The sequence below is a fragment of the Plectropomus leopardus genome, chromosome 9, assembly GCF_008729295.1.
Source record: "Plectropomus leopardus isolate mb chromosome 9, YSFRI_Pleo_2.0, whole genome shotgun sequence".
NCBI classification, from domain to species: domain Eukaryota; kingdom Metazoa; phylum Chordata; class Actinopteri; order Perciformes; family Serranidae; genus Plectropomus; species Plectropomus leopardus.
The window spans coordinates 28,122,525-28,147,219 of NC_056471.1; the positions used below are offsets into that span (position 1 = coordinate 28,122,525).

A 24,695-nucleotide genomic window follows, 5' to 3' on the forward strand; every position below is an offset into this window, starting at 1 on the left:
ACAGGGAGCGTGTTGTCATTGAGAGGTTGGAGATGGCACTTGGGGGAATGGTGTTTGACGCGGCGTGTCAGGGTTTAACTACAGGACCTTTGACAGGGGGTAAGGTATCGAGGAAGAAGGAGTTAAAGGTCAATAGGAGGTGACATCTCAGAACTCATTATCCTCATTAATGCCAGGTGAAGCACTGCCATTTCAGAAAAATGATATTCCAAAGAGGCCTACCCGTGGCTTTTCCGCTCCCTACGTACCTGCCCTTGACTCGCTAATACAGGAGCATCACTTCAGCAGTCTAAAAGGTGGAATATCTAAATGGATGATGGAAAAATTGCAAAGCTGATGTGAGGGGTTGCAAAAAGAAGACAGATTTTGAGCAGGAAATTGAAGAGTAGGTGGTCAATAGCAACAGTGTGCCACATTTTCACATTTCGTTTTAGCGGGAGAGATGGTTAAAAGCTAATTCAAGGTCTGAACAATTTTACATAATATTGCTAGCTGTGGTTACATGGACAATATTTTTTTAAGTCTGATGGAAACCATTCTGTTTAGACAGAAAAAAATGGAAGTAAAATAAATAAATAAAATGACCCAATTAAATGTGCATTTACAAGCCCCAAAGCAGAACAATCAAAACTTTGTTGACTTGGGCAAAGTGGTTCCACCCGCTGTGCATCATCCAATCTCCCAGAAGAGGAAGTTTTTTTCTAACTTTATTGATAATATTAAATCAATTAGATACTTTGAGAAACTCAATTGATTAACTAAATAAAATATGGAAGCAGCAGTGGTTCAGCCAAAGGTTTCTGCCCCCCTCTCTCAAGCCGATTGAAAATTCCTTCCGATCAGACGGATCTGATCAGTCTTTTCAACTGAGGTGGTTACATATCGCATTTTTATCAGGACTGGGCTATTAGTGTGATTATTAGGGGAATATATGAGTCCATGTAAACATAGCTATGACAATTTATACAAATATTACGGCACAATTAAACAATGGTTTGACTACCCAGTCCATTCAAACCTCTACAACTGCCACAATGTCTGGTGTTAGGTATCTCTGGCTAAGAATCGCTTGCAGCTGAGCTGGTGGTGATGCTTCCAAATGCACCAACTGGCATTGGCTTACCAAAAAAAGGGAAAAACTGAAATGTTAATGGGTTAATTAATAGTCACCACGGCTAGGACAGAAAAACAGCATTAATACAATATGAATATAAACAATCACCCGTAAAAGTCCTGGGATTAAAATATTAAAGTGCAAAAGTAACTCAAGCAAAGTAAACTTAAAGAAATTATCTTTTCCTCTGAAATCTGGTGGAGAGGGAATAAAAAAGAATGCATTTTGACGTGATAAACGACATGTTAGGGCATGTTAACTGGAGAAAGCACAGCTGGATGTAAACAGGAATATTAGTGGAATATTCATTTTCATTAGCCACATAACAACTTAATATGAATACTGTCTTTTTTGGAATAAAAAAAAAATATTCTGTACATGTAAACAGTCAACAACTTTGGCAGATCAACATTCAGAAAAGCGGAAAAATCTAAAGATGAAGATGCTTGATTCGGTGATCTCTGGAAATTGAAACACAGCAGTTTACTTGTAAGCAGTGAAAATAGCACTATGAAGCACTTATCGCTTGTTTGTCATGCAAAGGTACTTGTCTGAAAGAGGCAGGCAGTAACAGAAGTGTGTCATGATCGCTGCCTTTCCAACAACTACTCAAAAACTGCACTGAAAACAGTGACATTCACACTCCAAAGTTGCCCTTTTAAGCCTGTCCATAAATGACTTTCCTCTGTAGTTCGTGCCCTTCTGTCAAGTGTGTGTAGGTGTACAGTACTGCATGTGTCACAGTGGCTCACCGATGGTGCAGTGTTCACCCGTCCAGCCCTGATGGCAGTCACACTTGCCCTCTCGGCAGACTCCGTGGTCGATGCAGCGTGGGTGACAGTCCCTCTGTTCACATTCTGGTCCTGTCCAGCCTTCCTCGCAGTGACACACACCACTGATGCACGAGCCGTGGGGACCGCAGTCCACCACGCACACCTCTGTTGCAGAAGAAAAAGCCACAGAGTCATGTCGCTTCTGTTTTTGTGAAAAAAGGCCCCATTTTCTTTCTGTACTGGTGTATTTTTGTACTCTGAGTAGATGTATCTGCCACTACTCGAAAAAGCTCTGATGTTTGCTGACTGTGACTGTGAAGTGTTGACTCCATCGGTTAAAGTGGGGCAATGAGTTTATCTGTAAACACTTCCTGAAAAACAGAAAATACTGAAATTGTGACAGCAAATGTTTAAAAAAAGAAGCTACAAGGCCTAAACACTGCATGGACTTATAATTACCACCATCATTTGAAGGAAATTATTCGGGAGCATGATTTTACATGAGAAAAAATTGGGATTTCACTGCTTTCTCATGCTTTATGGATCTCAATAAAAGTGTGTGTAAAGCAGGAAACACAGCTGACATATGACATGTCAGAGCACTGAAACAAAATCAGCTTTTATTTGGCTGCTTTGTTGCCAAAATACACAATGAATAGTTGAGAAAGAGAAATACAAGAGGATAAATCTTCTACCAAAAGAGTATGAAATTAATCTTGATATATGGCATTATTACATTTATGGGTTCCAGCAATAATAAAGTCTCTCAAATTCCCAGTGCTTGACATTTAATCTGTAAATTTTCCACAATTCAGCACAGTAACACATAACCGTCAGATTGCATTAAATCTAATCCAAACGTAATGAGTGCATGTTGGAATGCACTTTGAAGAGATAAAACATTAAACAGAAGAGCAAAAAGAAAGTGCACGTGTCCTTATGATGGCAGAGAGATGATATCTGATTAAGTTTACATGTATTTTATGTGAAATCTGCTAAACAACACATTCTGCGGGACTTTAATTAGCTTATCAACACACGGGTCCAATCAGTGAAACAACCACTTTTTTTGTTCCATCTGAAATTACATCAAAGCTTATCGCACCATATATATAAGTATTGCCCTGAATAATAACAGTGCAATAATAGATTTTTTTCTCCACGCAAGAGGAACACAGGTTATTTTTGTAATTGTTCTTCCTGCAGCCACTTTAGCTCATCTTTATCAAAGACTGCAGTAATTTCATAGGCCACTTTATTGCTCCATGCAGCACAGACACCCCCAAAATGAAATAAAATGTCTAAAGTCAGAGCACAAGAACAGTAAAGCACAGCAATTACTTTGTGTCTCTAAACACATCCAAAACAACCACTTTGCAGGTTTTTACATATTTTGGAAGCTCATTTGCATGGAGTCTTGGCAGACTGAGGGAAGGGGTTAGGGATTTAAGCAGGTTCTTATGTCTGGACTCGCAGAGATGTTAGATCAACATGATTTCTTCAAGTACAGAGCATCGAGAACAGCGGAGCATCTGCTACGAATCCATGTTATCTTCAGAGAAGTAGAATTCAAATGATTGTATCCACGGGTGGTAAGCAAATCAGTCTGTACCCCGGCTAAAGCTAACACTCAACAAGCTGTGGCTGCTGTTGTGAGAGAATAAGAAATGTTCATTTACTGGAACCAAGAGCTTCTGTCAAAGCTTCCTGAACAGAAGAGCCGTAAAGCTTTCCCGTCGCGACAACAGCCATCAGTGTGCTAGAGGAAAGGAGCTCAAGTACGTCCTCAAAATTTAAGTGACTAGATGCTCCAGGAAATTTATATAGCCCCATAACCGGAAAGTTTGTGACTTTTTAAAAACTTGCAATTGCCTGCAGGAAAAGCAAGGAAGCCAAGAGACATAATTCTGCTGCACAAAATGTAGCAAGCCTGGGATAAAATATGCACTCATTTTGTTGGTGTATTTTTATTATTTTTTTAAAGCTAATCTACCCCCACTGCTTTACCCAAACTCCCCTTTGCTGAGGTTCTTTTAGCAGTCCGTTTTCAGCTCTCTCAATAGAGTTTTTCTTCGATTGAGAGACCTTGGATGGTTCTGATTAAGTCGGGCCGCCACTGTAGAATATTAAGCACGCCTCTGGAGGGGAGTCATTTGATTCCAAAGGGATACCTCCTTCCCATAGAATCTATGCAATCAATTTTTCATTAGTCCAAAAGTGTTTATCTGCCTTTAACATGCCCCTGACTCGAGCTGGATAGGGGGTTGTGGGCGGTCGATCCATGCTACTCGCTTGTTAATTAAAGTTTATTTAATTGAAGAAGAACCGCAGCATTAATTAAGAAGGAATTCTCCACCCGCCCAGGTGGGTAAACCGTAACTTTTGGACCGCACCGGCTCAGTCAGTTCTAGTATTGACATGCCTGAGATATCTTGCTGAGTGAGAGGATTGTGCCTAGAATTTTGAAAGCTTTAACAGAATAACAAATTACCTTTATAAAGCAAGACACAAAAGCAAAGAAAAAAAAAATCCCTGCTCACCAAAACAATCATTCTCTCTTCCTGGGCACCGACCAAACAGGCTGCATGCTGCTTTAAAATGTCTGCACAAACATCTATCATCTCAAACACACCAGCCAGCCTCTTTATGATTTAATTTTCAAATGAATTTCAGCCAGGAGAAATAAATTCGACAGCCTTTTTTTTTATACTGACAGAAACAAACGGCAACTTCTGCTTTTAATTGTTTGACTCAGCGCGGCCATTGTGTCTCTCTCTGGGTTCGACAAATAGAGAATGAGTCCATTCTGAAGCAGGAAACGGCGCATAAATCACCTGAACCTCATGCACAGATAACAGATGGGAGGGGCCAGCCTTTGAACTAACATGTCACCTACCCGTGTCCAAAGCCAAACCCTCCGAACACCAAAGCTGCTAACAAATGAACAAGCTCTGCAGCGAGCAGATGGGAATCCACGATTGTCTCATCTCGTCTAAAAAAACCTGAAGCTGCTACAAAACTCACTGGCAAAGGTTCTGAACAAATCTATAAGTCTTTTTGAGAACAATACACATTTGTGTTGACTTTCAAAGAGAACATATGCGAGGTCACACCAGAGTTAACGTGTGGAGTCAAAGCTTTGTTGTCAGCATATGCTCGGTCTCAAAACCAGCACGTGCTACAAGTGTTGATTACCAAACTTAAAGGGTGTGATCGCACTCACAGTTTGATTTATTTAGTCCAAAGCATAATGAAGCATATTTATTTTGGTTCAAACTACCAAACTGCAAACAAATCAAAGAGATTGTCACAGGAATTTGCACATAGCTTGATAACTTGTTTTATTTTAAATTTTAACTTCTCTGGCGAACAAACTGCAGGAGAGAATACTAAGTATGAGCTGCAGTCTAGACTGAGCTTTGCCCCCAGCCGCTTCTTTTGTTATCCAACACTTTCCAAGCATGAGTGACTCCTGGCTATCAGATGTCAACATCTGTCTCCTCATACCTGTGAAGCCTTTTGTTATTGGTTTGTTATCTGTTGGCCCAGGTTCCTCTCTGACTCGTGCCTGCACAAAAACTGAGACATTTGAGGCATTTCAGAGTGTTTGTGTGCGGCAAAAAACATCGAATGTTTTTGTTCTCGCATGGATTGATTAATCAAGTTGCCTTAAAAATACAGAATTTGAATTAAAGCTACAGTTGGTAATATTTTGTAATATTTGCTGAAACTGTCACTATATCCACCTAATGTTACATGTGACTGATAGTTAGACTGATTAAAAAAAAAAAGAATCTACCGCAGCTGAAGAAAAACAACCAATCAGAGCGAAGGTGTCTCAAACACTACTGACACTCATGCCAATCACTTCACAAACTGCGATTAAACTGTCAAACTAGGCAGCGCTGATCAAATATGAATCAAGATGTTACTGCAGGGCTCCCACTGATCCCTAAAAAGTCTTAAAAAGGCATTAAATTCTTAAATTAAGGCTTGAACTAACTTTGGGTACCTGATGTCAGTTCAAGTTTTTTTTTCTTCAGTTTTGATTATTGTAAAATTGGTGTTAAATTTTTTTATTGCGAGTGGCAGTGAATAAATCTTAAAAAGACTTAAATCAACCTTGCCTTAACTGTAGTAATCCTGTACTTCATTGTTAATTTTTTGCTTTAAATGCTTGTTTAGCTGCTAAAATGAGAACGTTTGTGACTCTGCCAGTGTTGAAGAAAGTCAAGTAAAAACAAAGCACCGCCCAGCAGCCTCACCAATTTTCTCATTTTACAGACAAACAGTGCACTAAATGTTTTTAAAAACATCTGAGGTGAGGGATAGGCAGTAAAGTTACAGAATCGTGATTCTTATTTGATCAGCGCTGCCTAGTTTGACAGTCTGACCAGAGGATTATGTCCTTTTTTTTCACAGATTACCTGTTTCCTGTACTACTGTGTGGATAAAGTGACAGTTGCATCAAATATGACAAAAAGTTCATTTTTTCAAAGTTACTGACTACAGCTTAAACTAGTAGAAACACCCTTTGGTGAAAACATCCTTACATAAAAACACTCAGAGTGTCTTTTTATCACTGGTGAAAATATGTGTCTTCTGTTTACACTACACCAAAATATAACTTTGCTGAAGATGACATAAGAGAGATGTAACCTAGAGCCCATAAAGCACAGCGCCGACTTCACTGTCACATGTATGCATTGCTCATGAGATGAAAAACTTCAGTAAGTCGGCCTCCCATTCCTCATCTTTGGCGCAAATCCAGACTTTTCAATTAATAATGTTGTTTCCTGCATGTTTACCTTTGGGGGGGGGCTGAAAGATACAGATTTGACTTCTATTCAAAGAGCTTCATTTCAAAATGTGTCATATTCATCTAGGAAAACAAATTGTCCTCTGATGTTCTCTAAATGATATTTCACAAACAGAGATGATTAATTATCTAAAATGATGATTTTTTAATTATTAAAGATTAAAGCATATATCACATTTTCCCCCCTCGTATTTATCGCTGTTTGGATTCCAAAGCTGAATAATTATACCCAAAGACACCCACATGTACGCAGAATGTACAGTAGGGATAGATCTTCTGTTCCAGCCTACAGCTTGTTAATAAAGGCTCATACGTCTGCTGTCATGGACACCTGGTGCACAGCGAGGGGGAGTTTATCTGGAGTAAATACAGAAAGAATTTTGCGCCAATTACCTGTTAGAGAAACTCAAACATTATCTACACAAGAAGACAGTATACAACAGACTGTAAGGATTTGTTAGTACAGTAGAAATAATACTGCACTATCAATAAACCTAAACCTAAACCTTGCAGATTACAACACTAAGTAGATTAATGTCATTTAATTCTTTTAAAGTCAGTGTATTGCCTTTGAAATTTTCCCCATAAAGACAGAGAACGTCACATTTTTCTAGAAACGTCCTAATGCCGTCCAAAACTTACAATCACGCTAGAGTTTAGACAAATAGCTGATTCATCGATTTGTCAGTCAAAAGAAAATTAAGCTGCACCCATTTTGATAATCTGTTAATCCTTAAGTATTTGTTTTTAATTAAACACTACCTAGTTCCAGCTTCACAAATGTAAATATTTGTTGCTTTTCTTTTATAACATGTGATCATTGATTTAATTAATATATTTGAGTCTAGGACAGAACAGGCAATCTGAATATGTCAACTCAGGCCCCAGAAAACTGCATTTTTCACTATTTTTTGACATTTCAGAGACCAAAATATGGTAAATGGATTTGCATTTGTATAGCGCCTTTCCAGTCTTTGGACCGCTGAAAGCACCGTTACACTACATGTCACATTCACCTATTCACACACACTTTCATACACTGATGGCTGAGGCTACATAGGTGCCACTTGCTCATCAACATTCACACACAATTTGGGGTTCAGCATCTTGCCCAAGGATATTTTGACATGTGCACAGAAAGGGCCGGAGATCAAACTGTCAATTTTCCGATGTAAACAAGTCCTGATGCCACAAGAATACTTAGAATCACATTAGAGTTTAGACCATTTGTTGATTAATTGATTATTGCATCAAAAGAAAATTAATCTGCACCCATTTTGAAAATCTGTTAATCACTTTTGTAATAGTACTTTTTGAATGAAAAGCAAGCTTCTTAAATGTGAAGATTTGTTGCTTTTTCTTTTTTTGTATGTGATTGCTGATTTAATATATTGGAGTTTGGGGCAAAAGAAGCATTGAGAAGATGTCAGTTCGGGCTTTAGGAAAGTGTGAAGGGCATTTTTCACCATTTTCAGCATTTTCGACATTTTCAACATTTTCGACATTTTATAGACCAAACTAAAGTAAATGGACTTGCATTTGCATAGTGACGTTCCAGTCTTTCAACCACTCAAACCACTTTGACATTAACTGTCACATTTGTACACACATTCATACACTGGGGGCCAAAGCTACCAAACAAGGTGCCCACTGCTCATCAGGTAAACATCCACATGCAATTTAGGATTTGGGATCTTGCCCAAGGAAATTTTGACATGCGTACAGGGGACTGACCCACCTATTTTCCTATGAAAACAAGCCTTAATGCATCACCATCAGATTACTCACAGTCAGATCAGAGTTTAGATGATTACTTGATTTATCGATACGTCAGCCAAAAGAAAATTAATTGATAATCTATGAATCATTTTAATAACTTCCAAATAAAAATCAAGCTTCTTAAATGTGAAGATGTGTTGCTTTTCCTTTTCAAATGTGATTGTTGATTTAACGTATTTGAGTTTAAGACAAAACAAGCATTCAGAAGATATCAGCTCAGGCTTTAGGAAAGTGTGATAGGCATTGTTTTCTGACATTTCATGAACCAAAATATGGAAAATGATTAATGAACTTGCATTTGTACCGCACCTTTCTAGTCTTCTGACCACTCAAAGTCCTTTTACACTATTTGTCACAGTCACACACACATTCATGTTTGTGGTTGAGGTTACTATACAAGGTGCCACCTGCTTATCAGTCAAACATTTATAAGCACTCACAATTTGGGGTTCAGCATCTTGCCCAGTGAACCGTCAGTCGTCTGATTAGTGGACAACCCACTCTACCTCCTGAGTCACAGCTGCGCCACATAAAATATTCATTGGGGAAATTATTGGCGCATCAATCAATAATTAAAATAATCTTAAACTGCAGCCCTACGGTACACACATAAAAAGCCTAGAAAAAAAAGCTTTGTGTGGTGAAAAGAAAGTGACACGTATTCTGACCTATGGAGCAGTCAGCCCCGGTCCAGTTGGCCTCGCAGACGCAGGTCCCCGAGTCGGTGCTGAAGGTGCCGTGACTGGAGCACTGCTCCGGACAAGTGCTCTTCAGGATCTCACAGCTGATCCCTCCCCAGCCCGGGTTACAGTGGCACTCACCGTGATGACAGGCTCCGTGACCAGAGCACGTCGGGTCCACACAGTCTACTGCGGACACAAAACAGCGATGTTAGTTTACCACTTCGAGACAGCATATCAAACCTACTTATTCACCCCGGACACTTTGACTCCACCAAAATCGTTTTTCAGAGTGGGAGTGCTCCAGCGCCAAATGATGACTGGGGAGCCACTGCTGAAAATTTTGCAGTGTTTAGTGGTTGTCTGGTAGTAATTTTCCACCCTATGTTCTTCTAGCTCCTCTACGGTATATTATAGGGTGCTTCCAATATACTGACAGCATAATTATGCTCCATTACAGGCACCAGGAAAAGGGGCACAATTAGTGTCTAGACAGATATAATCAATTACTATTAACAATTTGCAGATCAACTTGCTGATCTGGGTTAATAATTGGCAATTATGACCAAAATAATAAGCCCATAGGGATAATTTGTGACGACGTCATTGTGCTTCCTCTGGAGCTGATTGCTCTGTGCAGTCCCACATCTGCTTGGACACTGATATCGATTATTTACCTGAACCAATTCATCAAACCGGAGCTCTTAAATGCAAGCTTGAAAATACAAATGGTACCATTTATGTTTCCTTCCAACATCACCTCACTTAAAACAAAACCACAATACATTCATTTAGTTCAGTGGTATTGAACTGATGGGTCATGGTCCAAAAGTGGGTCGCATGTGCATTCTGAATGGACCACAAGTGATTTTGTCAAGTACAGACCTGCAGGCTTTGTTAGGTGTTCAACCCGTTTATTTTCTCATTTTTTCCCAGTACAGCACCTATTTTATTGCCTTATTCTTGGTACGATTTGACCAACTAATCCTTTGAAACCTAGATTGATAACGGTTTTCATGTGCTGCTTTCAGACACCTTTTCACAAGTATTTAACACATTTGAATTGTTGGAAAAAGGCAATGAGCAACTTCAAAAGAGTAGATTGCAAGAAATTAGTAAAGGGTGACAAGAAAAAAAAACTGAAAAAGAGACAAAAAGATTTAGAGAATTATTAGAAACATATAAAAAAAACTAGGGGAAAAATGTAATTAAAAAAGTACTTTCTTTTTGGTCATTTCTTTGTTTTTTATTTTATTTTTTGCTAATTCTCAGGAATTTTCTTGTAACCTTTACTAATTTCTTGCTAATTTTTGGGTTATTTTCTTTTAAAAGTTGCTCTGTGCTTTCTTTATATTACTGACTAAGTTTTAAGTAATTGCACTTTATTATTGCAATATGTTTTTTTCTTCATTGTGTTCTAAGCCCACGTGTTGTTTACATTTTGTGAAATAAAACTGAATATGCCCTAATTTATCTTTTGTGTGGACCTTGAACTAATGACAAAGGAGAGATCTGGACCCTGTGTTTGGACCAGTTGGGAGCCACTGATTAAGTAAACCCGATCGCTTTTTTAGTGTAAGATAAAAGAGCCAAACATGTAAATCTGAGCTGATAATTGTCTTTTGTCTCCATGAGGATCAATAAATCTAAATGCACTGAATTGAAGGGAGAGGCAGGAAAGGTTGACAAGAGAGAAGCAGCTCTTTTTCAATAAACGGAGGAGCAGATGCCATTGACTGATCGATTTTAACAGGTGTCTTCAACTGTGGAGCACTCCAATAGGTGACTGCATCAACGGGCCGCGCACAATCTGTTCCAGCTTGTACCCTCATGTGGTCCAAACACTAACAGGGAGTTAATTTATACACACGGTATCAATAACAACATCTAAAGCATTATCCGCTCAGTGGACTTGAAAATAACCGATTGTTTCGCCAATGGACTGTGACCATTCCCCCTGAGCCTCACACCAGAAATATGTTGCATCTAGCTGCGTCCAATCCGATGGGAAGACACTTTCCTTTTTCACCGTTTACCTTGCTCACAGTTGGGTCCTTTGTGGCCGGTGTTGCACACACAGTTGCCCGCCACGCACAGCCCGTGTCCCCCGCATAGAGGATCGATACACTGGGAGGCAGGGACGTCACACTCAGTGCCCTTCCAGCCGCTGTAGCACTGGCAGCGCCCCCTGGTGTACTGGCCGTTCCCGCTGCACAGGACCGGACAGGCAGCTGAGGAAAGACAACAGGTTTCATTGTGCTGCACTGAGATGCCTTTCACAGGTATTTAAATCTTTGAAAACTAAACAAATTGGTGCAATTTCTGTCAGAAACATGGAAAAAAGACAAAATGAAAGAAATTAGAAGATTTAGATAACTGCTTGTAAAAAAGTTAGGAGAGAACAATTCCAGCAAACTATAGATGTTTTTTTTTTTTTTTTTTACTGGATTATCATTTTCAAGCAGTTTTCCAATTTTTGTTATTTATTTATTTATTTATTTATGTAAAACATTCCAATTTTCTGTTTTGTTTGGGTTTTTTTTCTTTCTGATTTTCAAGCAGTTTTCTTGTATTTTCTTTCTAATTTCTGGGTAATTTCTGCTAAAGTTGCGCATGGCCTTTTTTCCATGTATTTGAAATCAAGCAGATATGCCCAGGTTGTAAAGGGTTAAAAAATTAACCTCATGTAATATCAAGGGGGTTGTGGTATATCTTTATTTTAAAGTAGATGTCAAGTGATCTTCAATATCTCTATATAAAAATAAATCAGAAAGACTTCAACTGTGGTCCATTTTTCAGGGAATGGTTTGACATTTTGAGATAAACACTTATTCATGGAGTTTGTATTAAGACTGGAAAACAAGGGGAAAACAGCAAGCATGGCTCTGTCTGCCTTACTTTTGACTTTATTGACACTTCATATCTAGTTTGTTTAATCGATAAAAAAACCAAAGCATGAAAAAAACCCAATTTGCTGTTTTACGCAGGGTTATGTTTCAGACTATTTCTCAGATTAAACCAGCTGCTCAGCAACCAGTGGAAACTCCAGGGAGTTACTGGTCACATATGACATGTTACAGTTACATATATAGCACACAGACATGAGAGTGGTATCTATCCTCTCATCTAACTGTTGGCAAGAAAGTAAATAAGCATATAAATAAATACGCTTTATGTTGCTGCTTCATGTTGCATGCACGGCTATTTTGTGCATTATGTTGTTGCTGTGCTTTAGTTTTCTGCTGTTGTTCTACTGTTTCTACTGTGGCTTGTGTATGTGTATGTTGTATCCGTTATGTGAATTTTTTTAAATATTATTTTTGTGGCTTTTTTGCCTTTATTAGACAGGACAGATTGAGCATGAAAGGGGGAGAGAGAGAGGGGATGACACGCAATAAAGGGCCGCAGGTTAGAATCAAACCCGCAGCCACTGCGGCGAGGACACAGCCTGTGTACATGGGGCTCCCGATCTCTGTAGTTTGCGCCGCCACATGTAGCTACAAGCTAACTTCGGGGTCATTGGTTGCAGATATTGTAAATTTCCCCCCAATTTTGGATCATATTCCTGCTGAAACATGTTCAGTTGTGTTTAGAAGCTTTAATTGGTGATTTTTCATGGTACTAAGTGCACTCATTTTCTGCTACAGTGACTCCATGACTTGTTGGTTTATGAGATTGACTGTTTTGATGGATTAGAAAAGAATATGGGTTGGACTAGATAAGCAGTTTGCTTCTTCCTACTCTGTTTGGGAGATCAAATATTTATTTATGTTGCTTATTTGAAATCTGTTGCATATGTTCACTGTTATTTATTGGTTATTTCTGTTCTTTTTTTTGTTACATATACATAGCATTTTATTTATTTATCTATTTTTCAATTTTCGGAATAAAGTATATAGAGCAGAGATGCCAAGATATGAAAGAACCACAAATGCTGACCAATCAGAACAGACCGTTTTTTTGTTTTGTTTAAAGAGACAGGTGCTAAACGGGGTGTCGTAGAGGGTGAATACAGGTGTTGTAGCACAGACAGGATGAGGAAAAGAATTGTTTTCTGCCCACTGAAGCGTGTAAACATTATTTTAGGTTTCTGCTAGAACAAGCATAAAGCTGAAAATGAGCACAGTAGGTCCTCTTCAATCTCAAACATGTAGAAAAGCAGAGAGCTTTGATTTGACATACATGCCTCTGAGATTTGGGGGTTACTCAAATACTATAAATGTGAAAGGAATTTGTGTGTGTGTGTGTGTGTGTGTGTGTGTGTGTGTGTGTGTGTGCGTGTGTGTGCTCAATGCATTAAAATGTGTTTCAATAGACTGTAGATTTAGAGTAGCTGAGACAGTAAAGCCTGAAGTTTACTTACTATCTGACATACTGTATATTTGCCAAGTATCAATATATCCACAACAAGAAAATACAGGAACGATTTATTGATCTAACTGTACAAAACACCATTTTTTGAGATTTCTTTTCTTTTTTTTTTACTTAATTAATTTATCTTTCAATGTTTGGGCACTAAAAACAAAATTCAGTTCACTTTAACTGTGTTTAATTTAAAGTGAACTGAATTTTATTTTAGTTTGGGCACTAAAAACAAAATTCGGTTCACTTTAACTGTGTTGGATTGGCAGCAAAAAAACTAGGCGAATAAAACCACAAGAATCAGGACAGCTGGATACCTCCAGAGGTTACGGAAGAAAAAATAGATTTCTTAAAATGTGTGGTAACTGACCCTTTAAATCATATGCCGAATGGACAGAATAAGAATAATATATGAGCTTAATAATTACCTCTGGAGCAGTACGGCCCTATGAATCCTGGGAAGCAGTGACACGATCCCGCCACACACTCTCCGTTCCCGTAGCAGTTGTGTGTGCACTCTGTGACAGATTCTGTGGAAACAGCAGTGAGCAGCTATTAATAACTCACCAGATTGTCACATTATAGCAAATCTGAAATTCCTCCTTAATATAACATTTGACAACTGTACAGTTTACTGCGAGAGATACTAACTTTCCTTTTTTTTTTTTTTTTCCAGTGCATGAATCCAGGCTTTCTAAGCGTCCCTTATCTGCAGCACTCGTATCAGGCGCGGCATACATTTACAGCTATTTGTCCATGTCCCACTAAGGTCTAAGCCTCCATAACATGCAGGCTGCAGCCCCACTCCTCGCATCGAAGCTATGTTAAGTAAAAGCCACATGGGCATTTTAAATTAGACCAAATAATTCCATTTTCCTTGACACATTTTGCTTTCCTCCTGTCTCCTCTGCCGCCACATCCTCCCCCTTCAACCCCTTGAATGACTGATCATGCCCGAGCCATGCAATCTCCTGAGTGTTTACAGCACAAATCCTCTCTGAGTTGAAGTTAATCTGACATATCCTACAGACAGATCTTGTGTTCATTCAACAGACCATCGCTCATGAACGGCGGCCCCAAAAGACCAGGGCCCTCATTTTGATGGGCGTTAAGAGGGCAAACTTTTTTGTTATTACTCCGGCTTGTATTGGATGTTCATTGAGCTGGCGTCGGACCAGGGCAATTTTGACCTCGCACATCGATACCTTCATATTTGTAGGGGCGGATCAATGGGACTCCCCGAAGGAAATAGAAAAAAACCTCAGTGTTTTTCCTTTCTAAAAACCCACAAGGAAATTTCACAGACTTCAGAACGCTGAAGAGGTTGTTAGGAGGGAAGGATCAATGGCATGTATGGGCTCGTATTATAGTGTCGAGCACAATAATCCACTACCCTCCAATGGAAACTTAGATCTGCCTCCTAGGTGGCTCAAAGTTTGTGAGGCTCAGCTCATTTGTACCGTAGCCAGAATTTCCTATAACTGTTTGCTCATGCAGGCGCAGCTGTTTAAGGAAATTAAAGTCTCCCAAACATGTCATTACACATCATTCCAATCACACTCATCAGCCACCGCCGCAGATGTGTGTCCTCGTACCCTGAATGATGGTGTTATAGGACACTGTCTCAGCGCTACGTCCGTCGTTATAAAACGCCAGGTGCCACACTCCTGAGTCCAGGTACTGGATGAATCCGGCTTGGTGGACGGTGACCGGATGATCCAGGCGAGCCCTCGTCTCCGGTTCGCTCTGAGTCCGATGCTCTTTGGCGATGAGCCGGCTGCCGTCCAGTAGCTCCACAAAGTCATACTGCAATTAAAAAAAAAAAAAGATTCAGACAGATGCAGATGATTGTTATTTAACGTCGGTGTAATTAAATCAGACAGTGAAGAGGCGAGAGAGTTCAAAAAGTTTATATTCCCTTCTAGTGGATGCTTTGTATGCAGCTCCTCTAGTGATAACAGTCTGAGAGGAACTCTTCAAAGTTGTAACGCAAGACACAACCAGAGCGGGTCTGTATACCTGACAAATATTCAGAGTATAATAAATGTTGGTTTTTCACTGGCAGTTATTTGGAGTTGATAGATGTTGTTTGGAGAGTTGTTTGTGTGCTGATAGAGCTGATATGGCTCTGGGCTAATGCTCGAAAAAATATTCCAAAAATATATTGTTAACTCTGACAGGAGTGCACTTAGAGAGACTCTGGCAATGTGCTTGTTATAATCTGTTAAATTAACACTGATGATGTACTGTGTAGATGCACATACTTAAAATTCAGAGTTATTCCCTGCGAGTGTACCTGCATGAAATACAGATAAAAGGATAAACTAAGGAGAAAGCTTTCTTTAATGACATTTAGACTCAATTTTATTCACTGCCTTTTAATTAAAGTTCATTCAAAACTGTGACTAGTGTTTGATATGCTTTATTGTTTCTTTTTAATATGTGTAAGAATTGCAGCAGGAATCCCGACATGCAGTAAAATAAATAAAGGGGACTAGAAGCTAACTATGTAAAGCTGTGTACTGTAAGAATGTAATAATACTTAATTGTAAGTATTTTTGAGAGTATCTGTACTTTTGGAGTTTTTAATATTCCTGTCAACTTAAAATGTTACTCCTCTACTTTTCCACTAAGCATTTTAGTTACTGAGTAAAAAATATGGAGTGACCTGAGTAAGGGAATGAGAAGAAGCAGACAGACTAATGAAGATGCATTTTAGATCCTTTAACCCTTTGTACCCCAAGCAACTGGTGCGATTTCGTGCAAAACAATGGGAAAAAAGGTAATGAGCAACTTGGTAAGAAATGTTCCACAAATTGCAAAAAAAATAGTACATTATACAGAAAATTATTTTTAAAAAGCTTGGGAAAATGCTGAGGGAAAAAGATAGGAAAAAACTAGATTTATAACTATTATAATTACATATTTAAAGTTATTACATTCTTTATAGCACATTTTTCCAGGTTATTTCCCTTTTTCTTTTCTTTTTTTTTTTCTTTTTTCAGGTAATTTTCTTGAGCTTTTTACTAATGTCTTTTGTGCAAATATCTGGGTCATTTTTTCTTTCATTGCTCATTGCTTTCTCCCCATGTTTTTGAAAAACCAACTTGTTATTCTTCGAGGGTAACTTCAAGAAATTAACTTCATAAGTCTCAAAATTCTGACTGCTTGCTTTTTAATTAACAGCATTTATTTAAACTTTTACTTTCAAAACTTTTACATTTAAAATGATAACATTAGTTTTTATACTTTAGCACAGTAAACATCAGATAATGGAAGAGTTTTACTCTAATAATTGTCTAATAGGTGTCTTTAACTTCAACTAAAGTCATTTTCTGTTAATATATCTGTGCTTTCAGATACTCCTGCTGCCACTGCAGATGTACAGTATGCAGTACAGCACACACAGTATATAAAAAAATAAATATAACACACTATTTACCTCAGGCTTATTTCTTGCCTATATGTTGGGATTGCAGCATAACAGTCTCTATTTTTTTCCTAACAAACATTGATTTACGGGATAAACAAGGAGTAACGAGTCATTCCTGCCAAGCGAAACGAGTAAAGCGGCGCATCTGCTCTGGCTGCACCTGCTCAACACCTGAACCTCATTTTGACTGAGGCTGTAGGGTACAGAGCTCTGCAGCAAAAAAAAAAAACAGTGTAACACATAGCAGCAATCCCCCGAACAGGCTATAGGCTGCAGAGGAGCACAGCAGATGCAGACAGATCCCCTGGCTGAGGGAGTTGTTAGCTACGCAGATGTACTGAGCCTATAGTGAAGACTCGGGGTGGGAGAGAGTCTGTGGGCTGCTCAGACTGTGATGCATAAAGATCGGCACTGTGGCTGTTTTTTTTTTTTTACAAGAGCTGGGATTTACATCTGATGATGAGGCTGTTGCAGAGAGCTTCGATGAGCTGCTTATCCACTGTTTTTTCTTTTAATACTGATACACAGCTGAGTGTTTTTTGTTATTTAAATTTAAAACTTGTGTGCTTTCTATAAAGTAATATCTAGCATAATTTTAAGATATGGAAAAATTGCAGAAATGTTGATGCTTTAGTGTTTTTTTCCCCTCATACCAAATTAAAAACAGGAGAATATATTTTATAAAAACAACACCAGTTTGAGCAGTTGATATTCCCTGGCTTAAACACACACACACACACACACACACACACACACACACACACACACACACTCAAACATGATTTAGGAAAATGAATATGAAAATGAAGTTTTTTTTATTTTTTAAAATAAAGCTCCATTAATTAATATTTTCATACGTAGCATCCCATCTAGTATAGTTCTTAAAACTAGTTAGATTTAAGACATTTTTAAAATTCCACTCCAATTATAAAATAACAAAAATTAAAGAAAAAAAACCCACAAACCGACATCAATAGAACTGCGATGTATTTGGGCGTTAGTTGGTGGGTTTTCTATGTGATTTTTTGTTTCTCAGCCTACATTAGGGATCTCACCATTTCCATTCCCACATTGTGAGTTTAAAAAACTCCTGAGCCTCGTATGCACAGCCTTATATTTGTTTCAGCCACGCTGCTAAATCTTGGTCACAGAGCCAACGTTCGTTTAATCTGCACTTCCCCCTGTCGTCCAGGGGGACAGCTAACTAGCAGACAGTGGATACTGTGCTCAGAGCATCCCAGCTGGAAACAAAACATAAATGCTGCTGGTTCCATGACTCTGATCTGCTTGCTGTTAATGCAAATGCCAAATGCATTTGGTAATGAATTAAAAAATAGATTTTACCACTTATTTACTTACTTATTTACTTTGCAATGCAAAGTCTGATTAAAAAAATATTCATAAAATCCTACTTTCCATGTTTTAGCCTTTTTTGGATATTTGAAAGGCATTTAAAACTGATAAAGGCCTTACTGGCATTACCTTTTAGACTTTTTCAGGATCTACTGGAAACCTGATGAAATGACCTCTATGTGTTTATTGTGATTTTTACCCCAAACTGATTTCAACCCTAATCTGCAGCCCTATTGTGCTTTTTAGCCGCTTTCAGCTCACTGCATCAACTTGTGACCTGCAGCGAAATCAAAACAACCCCACACCAACCAACTATTTTCCAGCAGCAGCAGAAAGCTGTTTTCAGTGAAGAAAGTGATAAACCCACTGTGAACTACCTGCCCAGCACTAAACAGCAGAGAGAGAAAGTTAGCAACCTGCTGGTAACTTTTAGCCTCCAAAGAGTCTGTTTTTTTGTTGTTGTTTTTTTTAGACAAAACCAGAGCTGAAAGAAGAGTAAATGTTGGACGTACATTCATCAGGGGAGCAGAAACAAAACTACAAAGAATGCTTGTGTTGCTGTGTTTCTGGTTGTTATTTAGAAGCCTTTTTACACCAAACACAAGTATTTGTTGTGAATAAACAACATGGCAATTAAAAACTTGAATTCAGTCATCTCTATGAGTACATCTACACCGCATGGAAAACTTTCATTTTCCTCCCTGTGTTCATTTTTTTGTTTTATATTTCACCACAAATGATTTGATTTCTGTGAATTCTGGATGCCCGTATAAACAAGCCTACCAATAAATTATTTGCTCATAAAATAAGTAGATTTTCTAAAACGCCCATGCCAAGCCGTCACACAACAATATGGATATTTGTCCACAAAATAGTGTTTCTTTGACAAGTAAAATAAAGATTATAAAGACAACAAATGTAAGCAGAACATCTAAGAAAGCGTGGCAGCTTTAGACTCTGTTCAGTCCACTCACAAATGAAGATAACCACTGCAATTAACATCAGCATGTACACTTGTTACAATAACATGGCCCCAACCGAAAGGAAACGCAACATCATTATAACTTTTCTATTGCAGACTTTGCAGAATAATAAGCCTCTCGGCCTCAATGGAAAAGTCACAACAAACTGATTGTGCGGATGGAGGTTTTTGATCCTATGGGCTCCTGTAATTACATATTTCAGGTTACTAAAGTGATGAGGTGCTTAACTGATTTCATGGTGAATTTGACCAAAGGTGATATAACAATTTCTTTTGATGTATTTTTATGTTATTGTACCAATTTATTTTCTTGACAATCCTACAAAAGCACATATATAGTTTGTATGTTTGTTTGCTGAACTGTGACTAGTTTTTTTTATGTCCTATTCTTTCTATTTTCTGAGAAAATAGTAATGTATTATTCAACTTTGAATAAACATTTTGCCAAAAAAAAGTTGAGAGTGTAGTAAAAACAACGCTGACTGCGCAAAACTTACATTTTTGGTGGAGTGCACAGGATGTAAATATATGTGTCGAACTTGGTGTGAAAGACTCAAACTGGAGAACCGTTTGCTGTTTCTCTGGTTTGTTTTGTATTGTTTTGTGTCGCTGTCTTTAGTTTCATTGTATGTGTCATCTTTTTGTCTCTTTTGACTGTTTGTATGTTTGTTGTTTGTTAACACTTATTTTGTTGTCACTGCATTTCACAATAAAAAAAAAATGGGAAAAAAGTGTCAACAAATTATATGTATTGTTATTTTGGTGTTTATGTTTTGTCCCTGGGGTGAAAAGGCCTTTTAGTCAGTAACTGTTGGCTATCACTTTGGGCAAAACAACTGAATAATATGATCATACATCAGCGCTTTCCAGCTGTCATCTCATTATTGAGTTCTTCTTTGTCTAGTGACCAAAAAAAATTAATTAAATCAGTATGTGCTCAACATCCATCCTCACAGAAACACAATGGGGTTCCAAACAGCTGAAAGAAAAGGGACAAAAAGTACATTAAAACGGGATTTAACGCTCAGGAATGTGACAAACACAGACCCAGGCAACCTTTCTGTTGACTTGCAAACGATAGGAAAGAGAGCATTATGTGCGGGGCAGGTGAAGTCAACACTGTGATTTAAACCCCTTTGAGTGGAGCAGGCGGGCAGGAGAGGGATATTAACCTGGCGGAAGTTGACTTCTTTGTGTTGTTGGCTTGAGGGGGAAGTAATAAAACAGTTCATCCCACGAGCCCCAAACCTCCTGGCCAAGTGCATACATCTCGATTAGGCGGTGTGAAAGCCCCCCAGCTCATCTCAATCCAACAATGCGAGTGAATAACAGGCAAGAGACCAAGCGTGGAGAGACTGCCGGATGCCCCACGGACAGAGGGGGAACGCTCACAGCCTGCAAATTCCTCAGATTGAGTGAACTTAGCCCGGCAATTGATAGCAACCCATTGTAAATTCTTGGGAAATAAACGACAAAAGTTTGTTTCTTCTAAGTTGTTTGGTTTGGATCAGCGCAGACAGACATTCGATAGCAGACGGAGGAAGTCTGTGTTTGGGAGAGGTGGGAAAGCTGTTGCACTTAAATGCTGTCTTGTCTTCCGAGCTGTGAATACGACGAACAGTCAATATCTCTCATTGGGGTCTTTCATGCTCAGTTAAGTAAATGCATTGATTTGTGGCCCTGGTCCCCGAACAGTATGTGATTTAGAGGTGGCAACAATAGACACAATGTCCAGCATTGACAAGCCTGAGTGTCTGTACAACAATTGCCGGAGGCATAAAAGTAGTGTCTTGTTAATTAGTACCCTTTGCTCTTTGATTTTTGTGGTCTTCTTTTTTTTCACCTTGAAAGTGCAACCAGCTCACCTGTTGTCACTCGCATCTGACTTCCTTCCGTCAAAGAGTGGCCCTGACTGTCTACACTTGAGTGAAGCCCATCTTTGCTAAGAGAGAATGTCAAGAAGGTGAAGCTAAGAGCTTTTGCAGTCAAGTGTGGTGGAAAATAGCCATTGTCTGAGTGCTTCCATCACCATCACCAGACATCGGACATTCGGATGGCCAGAAATGTCATTCAAGTGACACATCAGGCATTTTAGAAACACTTCAATTTGCAAATGGCAGACGTTTAGTGCAAGCGAAAGACGTGCATGCCCACACAGGCAAATCGAAGCCGAGAGGAGAAAATAAACTAGTGCCCAGCTCTAATTTGCAAATGCATACATGTCAGGAATTTAAATAAGGGACTTCATACAGGCACATAAAGAACTCTATTAAACAATATGCATTTACATTGTTTATGTTTTTTTAACGCAAATGTAAAATCTGATTCCACCTAGAAACAGACGTCTATAATAAAAGCAGTGAAATTACCTCTTTACATCCTAAAAGCTGCTAATTTCTTGATTAAACAGCTAATCACATGGTTATCTTTAATGTAAAAGTGATAAACCCACCGATAATTTTTACTGTTAAAGCCAGTGAACTGACCCAGTAATGAGAGCTCGACAGCAACAATGCCCTGAAAGGTGAAGGACCTGAACTCAGGAGTGTAGGACTCAGAAAAATGACTTGAAAGTTGTTTTGGTGCCCAGTTAAAAGGCATAATAATGGAAATTGTCAATTTATTTGTTTCTCTACATAGGAATCTTGAGCTCAAACTTTGACTTTGACCCTTATTCAAAAGGTAATACCCTAATTTTGTCTAGGGCAACTGAGAAATTTAACAAAAAAAAAGGCACAAAAAATAGCAAGAAAATTACCTGAAAATAAGCAATAGATACAACAACAAAAAAGGGAACAGTAAAAGAACAAAAAACAGGAAATAACCTGAAAAAATGCCAAAATAAAATGATAAATATAAATTATAATAATAATAAATATATATATATATTTTTACTGTAACCTACTTTTAAGTATATAATAATTCTAAATATAGTTTGCTTGATATTTTTCATTAATTATTTGATCATTTTTATAATGATTCACCCACTTTGTTTTTTCAATCGTCACCTTTTATTTTATTTTATTTTTTTGCAATTTGCAGGACGTTTACTTATCAAGCTGCTGATAACCTGTTTCCCATGTTTTTAAAAATAAATTCAACACAGGTTTGTCATATTTTCTCCCGTTTTGAAATCCATTTGAACACAGCACTCATCCAGATCTGCAATTGATCCAGGGTTTAAGGGTTAAGTAATAAATAACATAGAAGATTCATAAGGTGTCAGTTTCATAGTCTTTAAACTTAAAGCGATGTACCGGATTTAAAAAGGCCTTACCTGAGTGTGAGACGGTGCGAGACCCTTTCGTCCGTAGACTCCAATCAGTGCGTTCTTCTGTACTGAGATGTTGAACTTCAGGAAGCGTGGCTGCTCCATGCTGAGCTGAGAACGCCAGAACACGCCGGGCGGGACGCTCTGACCCACCCTCTTCCCTATGTCGACCTGTCCCGTGTCGATGGAGTTGTTCTCCTGATGGAGCACCGTAGTCCTTCCTAGAAGACACAAACACACCCGCATTATGCCAGGTGTTACAGAAAACAGCACAGCTGAGGTAATATGCTATAAATCAGTCATCACAGCGCCTTTCATGCCATCAGCTACAGTGAAACCTTCACATCTAAAATGCAATCTTGCTTTTTATGTAAGCTTTTGATCCTCGGATATCAGTAAATGTTGCACTCTATCTTTCCAGTGTAATCTCATTCCTTTATTCAAGCAGGGACTTAACAGTAAAGACAGTCATATCTTTTCCAAATGAGCAGTGAGCAAGCAAGACAGGATTAAAAGTAATGGTTCCCTGTGGTCCATGATGCACTGCTCACCACATAAAAAAAGACTAAATATAATTGGCTTTTTATAAGACTCTAACAGGCCGCGTCTCCCATCTTTTCTCTGGTCCTGATGACTCACAGAGTACGGCCTCATCGCAGATAAGGTCTAAATGGAATCTGTCACATCTACCGAGCGCTACCTTGCCGGAGCAATAACAGCAAATCAAAACAATTTTGCGAATGATGTCCTTAAACTGTGTCCTCACAGCGCCAAAGATTGAGAAACGGCCGGTTTTAATGTGACTCACGCTCACATGAAAAACTGCAGTCTGCAAGGTGCAATTACAAGAACAGATTTCATTGTTAAGAAGAAAAATAAAGCGTTTTAAAGTCCTTGCCTCAGAAGCTCTATTGTGGACAAATTGCTGCTTTGCTCTTTGCCGTGGCAATGACTTTAACTTGTTAGGTGGACGACGCAGAGTTGTCCCGCTGCATAATAAAAGCTCAACCTTTGCTCCTGCATCTCGTGAGAAGCGTTCCAGCGCGAGGACCTGTGTACACTGTCGCTCTGAGTGTATCTGTTTGTGCCAGGCCTCCGTTATTTGCATCCCTCAGTGCTGCGTGTGTAATGAGGCCATTGCCTGTCACTTTAGCTTCAGTCAAAGTGAGGACTGGAAGCCAAGTTTACCTCTGGGGAGAATAATAGCCAGCTATTGATTGCCTTTAAACAGTCCAAAACCTGCCTCATGCTATCTTAATTAGCAGTACTTATGAGGATTTAAATCTAGCCGAGTTTAAACAATTGAGCTTTTGCCTGGCCCGCTCGACTCAATTAATGCCTCCGTGGCCGTGCATTTTAAACGCAGCGGTGTGCTTGGAGATTAATTTGGTGGCTTTTGCTGTAAAGGTGAGCTAAGATGGCCTGCCTTGCTTGTTGTTGAATACACAATGCTCCGAGATTATGATTAGGTACTACAAAGCTGTGTGGAATCACTCAATTAATATTCAGAAGGTGAGAGATCTCAATAAACTGTAGAGGCTGACTGGGCATCGCGCGCCATACATTTCACTCTGTCATTTATGAGGCCAAACGGTTTGCTGGTGCAATTTGTCGTTCTTAATCGTCATTTGAACCTTTACTGGATTTAATTTGTATTCCTTAACCTTTTTTTAAAGGTCCAGCGTGTAAGATTAAGGGGGATATGTTGGCAGAAGTGGAATGTAATATAACAAGTAGGTTTTCTTTAGTGTATAATCACCTGAAATTTAGAATATTGGTGTTTACTTAACCTTATAATAGTGTTTACATCTACACAGGGAGCAGGTCCTCAACCACTGAGTCCACAATATTGCACTGCCGTATTTGTACAGGAGCCCAGAATGGACAAACAAAAACTGGCTCTAGATAGTAGGGGTGGTGGTAAAATCAATACAGCGTAATATCGCTACATTTTGTGTGCCAATATCTTATCAATGCAAGAATCGATTTTTTAATATATAATTATTATTTTTTACATTTTAAGATATAAATTACTAATATCATAAATACAAACTTAAATTTTGGTAGCCTAGTAGGATTATGAAATCAATTTTTCAGCTTTTTCAGTCCATCAGATTAGTGGTTCCCAA

The 24,695-nt window shown here is 38.7% G+C and overlaps 1 protein-coding gene across 1 annotated transcript in view; it reads right to left on the reverse strand.

The window, feature by feature from the left end:
- LOC121947781 (teneurin-3-like) overlaps positions 1–24,695 on the reverse strand; it is a 173,716-nt gene that overhangs the window by 53,869 nt on the left and 95,152 nt on the right. The window contains exons 6-11 of the mRNA XM_042492896.1: positions 22,573–22,787; positions 15,123–15,333; positions 13,956–14,057; positions 11,202–11,396; positions 9,154–9,354; positions 1,867–2,052 (exon numbers count right to left, since the gene is read on the reverse strand). Coding sequence (XP_042348830.1) covers positions 1,867–2,052; positions 9,154–9,354; positions 11,202–11,396; positions 13,956–14,057; positions 15,123–15,333; positions 22,573–22,787 — 1,110 coding nt within the window. The remainder of the gene's footprint in view (positions 1–1,866; positions 2,053–9,153; positions 9,355–11,201; positions 11,397–13,955; positions 14,058–15,122; positions 15,334–22,572; positions 22,788–24,695) is intronic.